General features: G+C 43.3%; 1 protein-coding gene across 1 annotated transcript in view; it reads left to right on the top strand.

The window, feature by feature from the left end:
• Nucleotides 1–12,537, top strand: part of LOC310798368 (uncharacterized protein) — a gene marked incomplete at both ends in the record, with an annotated part of 92,189 nt that overhangs the window by 23,624 nt on the left and 56,028 nt on the right. Inside the window, 3 exons of the mRNA XM_083660908.1 lie at nt 7,586–7,658; nt 11,100–11,127; nt 11,475–11,597. Coding sequence (XP_083517034.1) covers nt 7,586–7,658; nt 11,100–11,127; nt 11,475–11,597 — 224 coding nt within the window. The remainder of the gene's footprint in view (nt 1–7,585; nt 7,659–11,099; nt 11,128–11,474; nt 11,598–12,537) is intronic.

The following is a 12,537-nucleotide window of genomic DNA, read 5'->3' as shown; positions in this document are numbered from 1 at the left end:
AATGCATAACTTTTTCAAATTCAGTGTTAACATGTGTTTTTCAGTATGTACAAAATGTGATGATCATAAAAATGTGGTTTTATACAGATCATATCGACATCGGTAAATATCGGTTATCGGCCATAACAGCAATGTTAATATCGGTTATCGGCATCGGCCAAAATTTTCATATCGGTGCATCCCTAATTAAGAGCAACTCCTACTAGCAGCTAGTTAACGATCTTTAACAGCAGCAGCTGTTGCATGCTCGTATGTGGTGAAACGCTGTCCAGAGACAATAATAGGGACTGTCTATAACCCTGAAGTTTGCGTGAGGACATAGCCTACATGTAAGCTGTGATATTTCAGTTGTGAATAATTCTACCTCATTCTGTTTGTTTGTTTAGCATAGCCTACTTGCCGACGTCTTGCTCAATTGACTGACGGTTTAAGTACCCTACTTTTCAGATGAAGTTACCTTACCTTATTATCAGTGCTGGTCAGGCCTAATTCTGTATGGCTTTATTGGTGTATGGACACAGTTGAAATGTTTATTACTCTCCCTTATTAAGACAATCTGTTAATATGTGCTAAAAAAAGAGGTAAAGTTAGTTACTTATCTCAATACACAGTGTACTTAGCTATTGTATAACAGAAATAATCGTCATATTTGTTATATTTGGATTTAGGCTACATTAAACTCAAGACCATTTATTTGCTTATGTTTATTTCAGACCCTGTAATATCTGTATGTTCACTCAGTTCATGGAAATAATCAAACAACAAAGGATTCTCTGACAGGAATCATTTCCATATTGTACCACCAACCCATGCCAGTTGACTAAGTGCATAGTATCTTAATTACTCAAAATATAAGGTGACTAAGAATGGCAACCATATTACAGTTTCGGCAACCAAAAGCTGATGCCTAGCGACTGTGGAGTCGCAGGGCTGCATTGGGGAGATGAGAGAGAGACAGTCTGTGTGTGATGTCATCTTATTAATATCGATTTAGGGTTTTAGGAATATTAGAAACATGTTTATTTTGGGGTGCACATTTTGCTGTTTGCTGTCCCTATTGTTTATATGTTAAAATGTGGTTGCCACTGAGGCAACCACAGACCAATTTTTTTTTATGGTTGCGAAGGGCAACTGGACAGCCGTTAATGTCAAGCACTGGTATCGGATCGGTACTCGGTATCGGCCGATACAGGACCCCCACATATCGGAATCGGTATCGGAGGCGAAAAATGCGGATCGGAGCATCCCTAATAATTACTGAATTATACCATCATAATGCAATAACCTCTAACTTCTCCTTTTCTTCATGCCATTTGGCTGCTGCTCTCTGAGCAGCATCAAGCCATGGTGTCCTAGATGACATCACTCCTCCGCTGAATGTGCACGTTGGCTTGTAGGATATGTGACCCTTAGGGTGTATTCACACCTATCTGGTTTGGAGCAGTTGTTCCGAAACAGAGAGCGTTTTCCCCCTTGGTGCGGTTCGTTTGGGGGAGTGTGAACACAGCAATCGCACTCGGATGCGGGACAAAACAAGCGGGTGGTCTCGGTCCGCTTCCAAGCGAACTCTGGTGCGGTTCATTTGTAGTGAGAACGTGATCCGACCTCGATCCGACACAAAGCAGGAAACAGTGCGCACTTTTGGATAAAACAGTTGCCGTAGTCAGCTGCGCTGTGCGTAATGGCCTGAAGAACGAGCATTTTTATCATATAAAAACCGTGCATCATCACATAAGCAGTTTGAACTCGATCATCTTACCTCTGGTCTCCATTAAATAACAAGTCGTGGTAATCAGAGCTAGCCTTCTTTGTGATAAGATTGTCTGGCTCAATCAGACAATCAGACTGATTGCATGTATTCCTTGAAATGTCCGTAGGCTATTATTAAATTATTTATTAATATTTTATTCCTGACAGGACAGGTGTTCATAGCCTATGTGTCGGCTAATCCTCTGAAGTCTCCGTGATAGTAGCTAATAGCAGAGGTTGCGAGGGTCTTTGATCTTCTATCTCCAAATTCCCGATAGACAGCCTAAATAAATAAATAACTTTCTCACTCTCTCTCTCCCGATCCCCCCCTCTTTCTTTCTCTCTCTCTCCTCACACGCGCACGCTCGACGTAGCCTACAATGTAGGTGTAACAAAACACATTATTATAATCATATAAAATCTCTGGGAATTATTTTTTCCATCCCAGGAGGCTATTAGCCTATCAGAGTGTCTGCTGGCCAATCCATCCAGGAGGCTTGGCAATACTATTTGGATCGTTTGATTTGTGGCTGTGTGAACACAAACGAACCAAGGCACAAATGCAACAATTGTATCAATTAAGCCCCTGACAAAGCAAACGACCTAGAGGTGTGAATACACCCTAAAGGCCTAAACATGGTCGTCCGTCAGATCCTCGCCCCGTCCTACGGGGAGGGGGCGCCGTCGGCTGACGGGGGCTGCTCGAAAATGTGACTCAGCGCCGACGATACATGCGTGACGTCAGCTGCACGAGAGTTGTGACTGGCCGTTGCCTTGGCTCATCGTCGTAAAGTCGCCTTTCAAAGCATGACGTTGGATTATAACGAACTAGTTGTGTGGCTTAGCCTTCCCAAATGTTGAGGGTCGTTTTTTAGAATTTAATACATAGAATTGGGAACGTTACATTCAATTTCATTCAGACTGCCTGGCACACAATCTCCGCCATTTTCACACGGAGCTCCCACAGGAGGAGGGAGGGTGGGAGGAGGGAGGGCGTAGTGGCGTCCGAGCAGCATGTAGGGCTCGCTGGCGCCGCCAGACGGCGAGACGGCTCCAATTCGAGGCGGACGGACGACCATGTTTAGGCCTTAAGTCACTGTGGGGTTCGAGGGGATGTGGGCGCACCGTACTCATTTTGACAATCATCAGCAATGTCACAATACCTCGTATGACAATATCAGCGGGACAAAAATTGAAACAGAGAACAAATAAACATTGCCCACTTGCTCCTTTTTATAATATAATTTAGATAGAAGATACTGAGTAAAATACAGTTGTCATTTTGATAACTTGTTTAAATTACATCCTCATAAAAAATGCCAAAATCAATTTAATCTTGTGCTTTACCTCATTTTGTATGATTGAGTAGGTGAGATTTTCAATTTTGTCTGAATCTTTTTCAGGTCAGGTGATTACCTAACTGGCCCTGTGCTTGTTTGTTCACCTCCAGGCCACCAGGTGACTTGGTGAGTGTTTCCCATTGCATGCTGGTCAATGTTGTTCAATCACAGCTTTGTATTGAAAACTTCTAATAGTGGCTTTCCAGTAAGTCACTACATTGTTGCATGTTGGTGAAATTAATTGCTTTGTCCCGTTGGCATGGGTTGGGTAACGCACAAATCAATTACAATGTCCAGACATCTACTTTTGCTTTTTGTACATTTAAAAATAATTAATCAGTGTAAATTCCGTCATCAGAGGGTGTGCACGCCACGCAGGCTCTCTGCAGACAACCTCGTAGGCTACTTTTGTGACGGCATGGACATGTCCAGTGGAGGCTGTGCATTTTCTTCTCTCTGATTTTTGCGCGCCACGTCGCGCCTCCCCTGAAGTTGGCTGGCGCCCCCCAGTGGAGGCACTCCTCACACTTTGAAAAGCGCTGTGTTAGAGGAATATGTAGATAGAAATCAGTAGATAATTACATGTGAATAATACAGAACACAAAATGAAGAATAACTTCAGTCACCAAGTGCTGCTAATGTGGAGGAATCTGTCATCGTCACATTAGTGCAGAGACACATCTGACAGAGCAGTGATCAAGTCCCAATTTAATATGTGAAATCAAACTAAATATCCAGGACTTTTCAATGCAATATGCTTTGAATAGGATCACAACCTGGCAAGAGCATCATGAGTCTGATTTCTATCATCAGTTTCAACTTCAATCAATTTAATCATTCCATAGAAATTCTGAAAACATAATTTAAATTCAGTCGTCCGCTGGAACAAATCTCATCACTTTCAATCTAAGTCATTTACACAAACACAAGATCTCAAGTCAAGACTTTAGAAACCTTTTCAAGTCATCAAAGTACAAGTCAGACTCAAGTCTTCAGAAGTGCTTTTCTATGTGATGCTGTGATTGGTCTTCAGAACAGAAGTGCTATTCTATGGGATGCTGTGATTGGTCTTCAGAACAGAAGTGCTATTCTATATTAGGGGTCGACCGATTATCGGTTTGGCCGATTATTATGGCCGATATTCAACATTTTGCCGATTATCTGTATCGGCATTTTCATTGGCTGTTTGCCGATATAATAATTCAATAAAAAAATGCGCTAATTTGCAGCTGCTGCGGCTGGAAGGAGCCTCTCCTACAGTACTGTACTTCCCTCTGTGTGATCTGGAGCAATGTCCCTCCCACAGCGCTATCTGATTGGTTACACATCGAGCAATAGCCTATCAGAGAGCTGCTCAGAGATGAAATCTGACACCTCAGTGCTCCAGCCTGCACAGAGGCAGGCCATGGCCGTCTGAGCTGTGCTGCCTCTGTGGAGCGGACAGCGGACTTGACTAGTTGGCTGTTGCGACTGTGTGACAGTCACAGTGTTAAGGTAAAGCTGCAGATATTGCCATGCCGAAGTTGTACTAAAGTTAATATACATAATAATTACCTACGCTGACATTTCAAAAACACCACGATCTTATGAGCGATTCGTATGAAGCGCAGCCTCGCACAGTGCAAAGTGTGTGGAGATAGGTCTGTCTATAAGTGAGAGAGATGATTGTTGCAGTGATAACGATAAGATAACAGAGATTATTTGTGTACTGATAGCATATCTTTGAGTAACGTTGGTGTCTGCTGTGCAAGTGCAACTCAAACTTATCACCGTCCACCGCTGTTGAAGAGGGCAAAATAGCCTAGTAACCTCACAAAGCAGTGCATGGGGCACTAGTTTTTAATTCCATAGTAGCGTGCGTGTCCACGGTGTAGCGTCGCTCTTTTTGAATCAAATGGCCATGGTTGTCAGTAGCGAAGCTGTTTTATTGATCCAGTCGCGCTTCGTGTCCGAAAAATACATTGGCAGGCAGGCATGTCTGGGCAAGCTGCAGCGGACCTTTTTTCTGCTCTCTCTGACTCTCTCTCTGCTTGGAACAAGGAACCGAATAAACTAGGACGAGACATTTCATCAGCGGACTCTAGAATGAAACAAGGAACCATCAGCGGATGCACGGATGAACGTGTTTGTTTCAGTATTCTCCTTTGAGAGCCTGGGGGTGAGGTTAGTGTCAGGTGTAAGCGGAGGGAAACCCTCTATTATTTTGTTACTGTAGTGAGTCGGTGTTAGTTTGTTAAAAGTATAAGTCCACAGCTTTATCTTGATAATGTGCCCAAGTCTCCACTAGATTGAACAAACACACACACACACACACATACACTTTGATTCATATCAATATTAACTCATTGAGTGCCAGCCACTTTTGGAGAACGGATGCTCCCAGTGCCAGAGTTTTCAGAGCGTTTTCAGTGATTTCTCGAGGCCCACAGAATATTGTGTGATATTACTATGTAAACACCGAACACGCACAAGAACGAGCTGGCTCTATTGTATCATCAGCAAAAAAAAGTTTATTGATACCATTTTCCGTTCTTTAGTTATGAGCCGGAGAAGATAGGTTGTTTTCAGCGTTTTCAGGCTTTTCAAATTATTAGCTGAGATAATCCGCCTTTTGTGAAATGCAGCATTTCAAGCACATTCACTGAGTCTGAAGATAATATTTTCTGATGTAGTGACGTAGTTGTTGTGTGATGCCCTGCGTGCCCCAGCCCCTCCCCCCCTCCCCCCGTAAACTCCTCCCCACACTGCACACAGCCTCACGCAACCATTATTGAAGTTGTGGAACGCTTTGCCGGAAGACTTAAAAACCAGTAAGAATGTGTTGATCTTTAAAAAAAGGTATAAAGACATGATGTTGGAAAATTACAGTCTAGTTCCTAGGTAACTGAATGATGTAGGGGACAGGAGAAAAAAAAGAAATAAACAAATGAATAATAATAATAATAATAATAATAAAGAAGAAAAAAAAAAAAAAAGTGTATGTATAAGTATATATATGTATATATAGGTATATGTGTATATATATATATATAAAAATAATAATAAAACAATGATTATAAAATGTATGAATATGCATGTATGGATTGTGTTGGTTTTGTTATTTGCTACCCACTGGTTTTTGACTGTTGTATTATTTGTTTATTTTTTTATTTTTATTTTTTGTTTTTGTTGTTTGTTTCTTGTATTAGGATATTTTTTCCTTGCAATCCTTTGTTGTTTATTTGATGGCAAGTAAGGACAATGTCCAAAATGTCTGATCATGATGATCTTCTTATTTTAATTGTAAGAAAAGGGGGGGCTTTATATAAGCGTTTGCTTCTGCCCCAAACCTTTGGTTATGACCTAAGTGTATGCTTGGTGGTGGTGGTGGTGACCAATAAATTTTTTCATTCATTCATTCATTCATTCATTCATTCATTATATTTTCGGAGTGCTGCGTTTGTGTGCTGCTGTCGGCTCTCAGCGCCACAGCAGGGAAGAGCCAACCCGGATTGCTGAATGGTTTGGCGTCAGGGGCTGCTTTCCTGGCTGCTAATCGGGTGGAGAAACTATACAGACAGACAGACAGACAGACAGACAGACAGGGACAGAGGGGCTCTGTTGTGAGCGCGGATTGACTCCTGTTCGGAGCCAATGTCAGCTCCCGCGACAGAGCAAATGGCTCTGGGAGCATGCATCGGTTTGTCTTTGATCCACGGCTTTTAGGCTGTTTCTCGGACCTGTCTCTAATCTGGACTGCACCGAGCAAGCACTGTCGCCACCTAATGAGTCCGTAAAATAGGTTATACACCTCCAATAGCTACTATAGTTGTACAGGAGCTGCGGAAGGCTTTGATCGACGTCCCACCGTCAAAAAACGCATTGGACGTCGAAGGACGTCCGTGGCATTCTACGTCACTATTTAATTGGACGTCGAAGGACGTCCATGGCATTCAATGAGTTAATAGAGTGAATATTTTCAAATAATATTGTAGTTGGATAAACTGAAGAAAATTAATTTCAACAACGGGTCGTGTTATTCTAAATTTTGACACCAAGATTTAAATTTTTACTGCAAACATATATCGGTTCCAAAATATCGGTTATCGGTGTCTTTCATTGCCGATAATCGATATCGATATCGGCCCTGAAAAACCCATATCGGTCGACCCCTATTCTATATGATGCTGTGATTGGTCTTCAGAACAGGAGTGCTATTCTATATGATGCTGTGATTGGTCTTCAGAACAGAAGTGCTATTCTATGTGATGCTCTGATTGGTCTTCAGAACAGAAGTGCTATTCTATGGGATGCTGTGATTGGTCTTCAGAACAGAAGTGCTATTCTATGTGATGCTGTGATTGGTCTTCAGAACAGAAGTGCTATTCTATGTGATGCTGTGATTGGTCTTCAGAACAGAAGTGCTATTCTATGTGATGCTGTGATTGGTCTTCAGAACAGAAGTGCTATTCTATGTGATGCTGTGATTGGTGAGTGACTGAGGGTTGTCTCTGCAGACTCTCCCCTTCAGAGGGCAGCTGGTGAACGGGCTGAGCGCATCAAAGGACAGTCCAGTCTGTATCCACACAGGTACCACACACCTTCACCTCCACCCCCCCTTCCTGTTTCTTCCCCATTTTCTCCCCAGTTGTACTTGGCCAATTCCCCCTGCTGTCCCGGTCATTGCTCCACCCCCTCTGCTTGATTTGATTTGATTTGATAATATGCAATTATACATATCTTATCTTATCATTTTATCCAATGGTGCCTCAAGACCAGCAGATTATGTAACAACAACACCACACGGCCGTCTTTTCTCCGTTTAGTTTACTATCACAAAAGTAAGCAGATAACATTCTCCAGTCATGGGTAAATATCTACCATTCCACTGACAGATATGTTAAAATTCACCAGTCCTTAATGCTAAATAGTAGCGTTAAATCATTATATTGTATCAAAGCATTTGGCTGATGTTATTGCCATGATCATAGAGGTGGACCGAAGTGCAAAGAAGTAATAAAAATAGAGTCCGCACACTGGCAGCTGCTCCCAAATATTTATTTGACCACAAAAAAAGGTGACGTTTCGGGCAAAGCCCTTCCTCATTTAGCTCTTAACATTCAATTGTAGTCCTAGCTGTTTACAATTCTCTCCAGGCGCTGCAGCTGCGTCATGAAGGCAAGTCGATCTGATTGGTTGGCGTTGGCATGCCCAGACGGTGACAGACAGACGGTCCATCCAATCACCTGCCGAGTAGCTTGAAAAAAGTGACCGCCCTCTTCAGCAGGGTAGCTTGGCCAAACCCAGATGGATGTAGGTTGTGAAACAAATGTGAACCAACCTACATCCATCTGGCAGCGTCAGGTTAGCCTGCTCTGTGCTGCTTGACACAACTCGAAGTGGGAAGTGAAAATGCACAGGGCGCATTTAGCGGAGCAGAGCGGAAGCTTCAGGACCGTGCCGTCACCGTGAAGCACTGCATCTGGTGGACCCAGGCATTCACTGACTACGCATTCCATCTTCAATCGGTTGATTTCAAACTGCCCCCTCCTCTCATCGCTGCCGTCTGCCGCCTGATATCCCAGCATGCTTTGCAAAGAGATGAGCGTCGGACGGCAGCGACGAAAGGAGGGACCAATTTGAAATCGACCAATTGAAGACGGAAAGACTGGAAGACAGCCATTCAAGCTGCAGCACCAAGCTACCAGCAGGCGACAGCAGGTGACAAACGTCACTGTAGTCTGCACATGGTGCTAGACAGGCTGCGACCAGCTCCAGTGTCTTCCTCGAAGTCATAATGCAACGTATCCCAGTGGAATCTGCCAGTAGAAGTGCAGACACAAAGCCAGCTGAAAAATTAGTGGGTAGGGTATACGCCGTCTATCTGCATCTACCCTGCAATACCAACCCGATCTCCAAAAAAATTGTAAAATAGCAACGTTTTTGGACCGACGTTGCTATGTTACAATTTCAGCTCCAAAATTGTGAGGGAGGGCCACCGCTCGACCCAGCCAAGTCTCGGCCAAGGTGCTGGAAAAATAACTAGAGTTACAAATAAAAATAAAAATTGTAAAATGGTAACATACGTTTCTACAGGGGTGGGTGTGGTTTATGGAGATTTTCCGTTTCTAACCCCTCCCCCTATCCTAACCCTAAAATCTCAGAACGTTACCATTTTACAATTTTGGAGCCGAAATTGTAACATAGCAACGTTGGTCCAAAACGTTGCTATTTTACAATTGTCTGTAAGACTGTGTTGGCAATACACCACTGCTTGCAATGTAGAACCAGCAAAGTCACTTTCTGCTTCTTCTTCTGTACCAACTGCTCAAGGATGCTATTATACAGCTGGGGTACAAACGTAAATTGCTGCTGTTTATATTTGGAAGCCTAGGTAATGTCCACAGGCTGGCTGTTACAGTAAGTGGCCTGCAGAGGGCAGGACAACCCAAAAAGCTACAGAAAGGCACTGGCAAAAGTCTGCTCTATTTCTGCAACCATTTTCACAGCGGTCATTTTGTGTCTCAAAGGCAGGGTAAACACAGGTGTAACCAAAACATTAATGATTGTTTCCAACTTCCATTCCATTTAGGTGTTCCAGTGCCCAGGGGCCCTCATTAATGTTTTGGTTGCACCTGTGTTGATCCTGCCTTTGAGACACAAAATGGCTGCCATGAAAAAGGTCTATTGCTTCACCACATTTGGAGCAAGTGCTGTTTCCTTTTTCATAGACTCAGACTAGATACATTTTTCATTCTGAGATTTACCATTATTTGCACATCTATTATTGTTTGTGTCCAAGCCAAGGATTACTGTACTTTTCTAAATGTGAACACAAATAAAGATATTAAACTGTGTGTGTGTGTGTGTGTGTGTGTGTGTGTGTGTGTGTGTGTGTGTGTGTGTGTGTGTGTGTGTGTGTGCTTCTCTCAGACTGACTGAAGTCCAGAAGATGGATGTGTGTGTGGAGGAAGAGGAGAGCAGAGCAGAGTCTCCAGTACCCAGCTGTCCGACTCTGTCTAAGAAGACTGACTGGTCTAAAGACTTCAGTGATGAACCTGGACCTTCAGACACAAAGTAAGATGACTGTTATACCAGAGGTGCCACATTATTTTCTATGAAGGGCCAAACATTATTCTGGATGGAGGGCCATGGGCCCCCAAAAAAGGTGGATTAAATCCCTTGTGCTGATGAGGTTTTCAAACTGTTTCACGTCAAGCTCCCCTAAACTGACACAAATTAGACAACGGACCCCCATTTGATATATATATATATATTTAGAGGTTTCAGTACAGAAAGTGTATGAAACCCATGACCACAGTCGTACATTCTGTCATTGTGTTACTTATGCAATTATAATGAAAATAAAATATTCCCCTTTCTGCTGGGGACCTCCTGAAACCTCCTTGACTTGTCTTGGGCACAAACAGTTTGAAAGCACTACAGTAGCACACATGAGACAGGCCAACCAACACATGACAGAGAACATGAGCACCGTGCTGAAACCATCACATTGAAGCAAACTAATCAAGACCTGATCTTCATCACACTAACAAACACACAATACATTGCAATATGCAACATCACATGCATTGTTGTCTGTCTTTACTAGAACTAATGATGTGTATAACACATGTCTGTTTCAGAGGTCAGTACCACAGGCAGAGAGCAGAGTCTCCAGTACCCGGCTGTGTGTCTATGAAGAGTGACCGGTCTAAAGACATCGGCAAAGACTTCAGTAATGAACCTGGACCTTCAGGCACAAAGTAAGGCTGCTTTCTCACTGGGAACGATTTCTTTCGTTCCGTTCCGTTCCGCTCACGGGAACGATTGCCCCCATCCCCTCTCCCCTCTGGTCAGCTTTCACATTACAACATTTATTCCGAGCTCGGAAACAAAACCGAGTGCACTTGCGTCATCAACTATGCCTGCAGTGTATCCTTACTCCGTTTGTTGTCTATGAGGTTCCACCACCCCCACCATTGGTATTTAGTAGGGTCCAGAACGGTTGCTCAGTCTTTGCCTGTCCAGGTCTGGAAGAGGTGGCGGACGACTCCCGGTGAGACACACGTGTGGATCAGCATGGAGGAGGAGAAAGAAAGGAGCTTCTATAAACCACAGCAAAATGATAGAAACATGTTAACTCAAATGTGTGCACTCAAATGAGAAACACGATATCAATAATGCTACTAAATGTTGACCATGTTTGAAACAAAGCCTATGTGTCAGTTTGTTATGTGGTGGTGGTGATGATATGTGTATTGTAAACGTAAAATGTGCTACAAACTAACTGATGAACAAAGGGAAAGGCGTTTTGTAAGGGTGTTTTACTGACACGATGTGTGGCGATTTGGTGCAGCCGTCACAATAATGTCTAATGATGTGTATAACACATGTCTGTTTCAGAGGTCAGGATCACAGGCAGAGAGCAGAGTCTCCAGTACCCAGCTGCCTGTCTATGAAGAGTGACTCGACTAAAGGTTTTCTTCATCCAAACTTCAGTGATGAACCTGGACCTTCAGACACAAGGTAAGAGGACTGTTAAGCCACTTCTTAACATGCAGTGGAATCCGTATTATAACCTGCACCTAGCCGGTTGGCCTGCATGTTAAACAACAATTAGCCGGCCTACGCGCACTCCCGCGACTCCGTATCTTATCTACCTCGACCACCGGTATAAGATCCGCTTCCACGCAATCGCAGCTCATGTTAAACAGCTGGCAGGTTATTATCCGCATATCCGTAGTGGGCAGGTGTGGCTCTTCGTGACTCACTTCACGTTCACTAGTTTATTAATTAATGAATCGTCCGGGCAATCGCTTATATCAACGAGCAAACTCACGGTTTCCTCAAGTGCTGCAAAAACGGCTTGATTGATTGTTTGGCCAATGCGCTTCAGCTGCAGGCAGCCAGGTCCAGTGCATCAGGAGGGATGCTGCTGTGCTGCTTGCTCCCATGTCAGAAAAAGCCTAACTTTTGTGGGGAGAAATACATTGAAAACTAGTTAGATATGACTTGAAATGCCACTTGTAAAATAAATCACCCACAGTGATTGACGACAGTCCGACGACTATTTTGACTGGGCTGCTTTATGTAGCAAGGCGAAGCGCTCATTTTTTGGCACATTGCCACCCCTCGTTGGAATGGACTCCGTTAAAACCAACGGCATGCTTTTTGAAGTCTCCAGATTTGTCGCTAACGTGATGCAGCCAATTATATCAGCAGGCAGTGTTGTGTGCCTCTCCACTGCGTAGAGGATAGGAGCTGACTGACTGATAGGCTATCAAACTTTTGTGGGGAGAAATAGCCTACATTTAAAACTAGTCAGATATGACTACCGTAAATTCCGGACTATACGCCGCACTTTTTTTCCCGTTTTTTGGGCTTTTTTGGCCCCTGCGGCTTATATAACGGTGCGGCTTATCTATGGATTTTTTCAAAAAAAAAAAAAAAAAAAAAATCTCTCTTT

The sequence above is a fragment of the Poromitra crassiceps genome (genome assembly GCF_964638095.1).
Source record: "Poromitra crassiceps genome assembly, chromosome: 2".
NCBI classification, from domain to species: Eukaryota; Metazoa; Chordata; class Actinopteri; order Beryciformes; family Melamphaidae; genus Poromitra; species Poromitra crassiceps.
The sequence above is the reverse complement of the archived record's forward strand: the minus strand, read 5'-3'. Positions and strand labels throughout refer to the sequence as shown.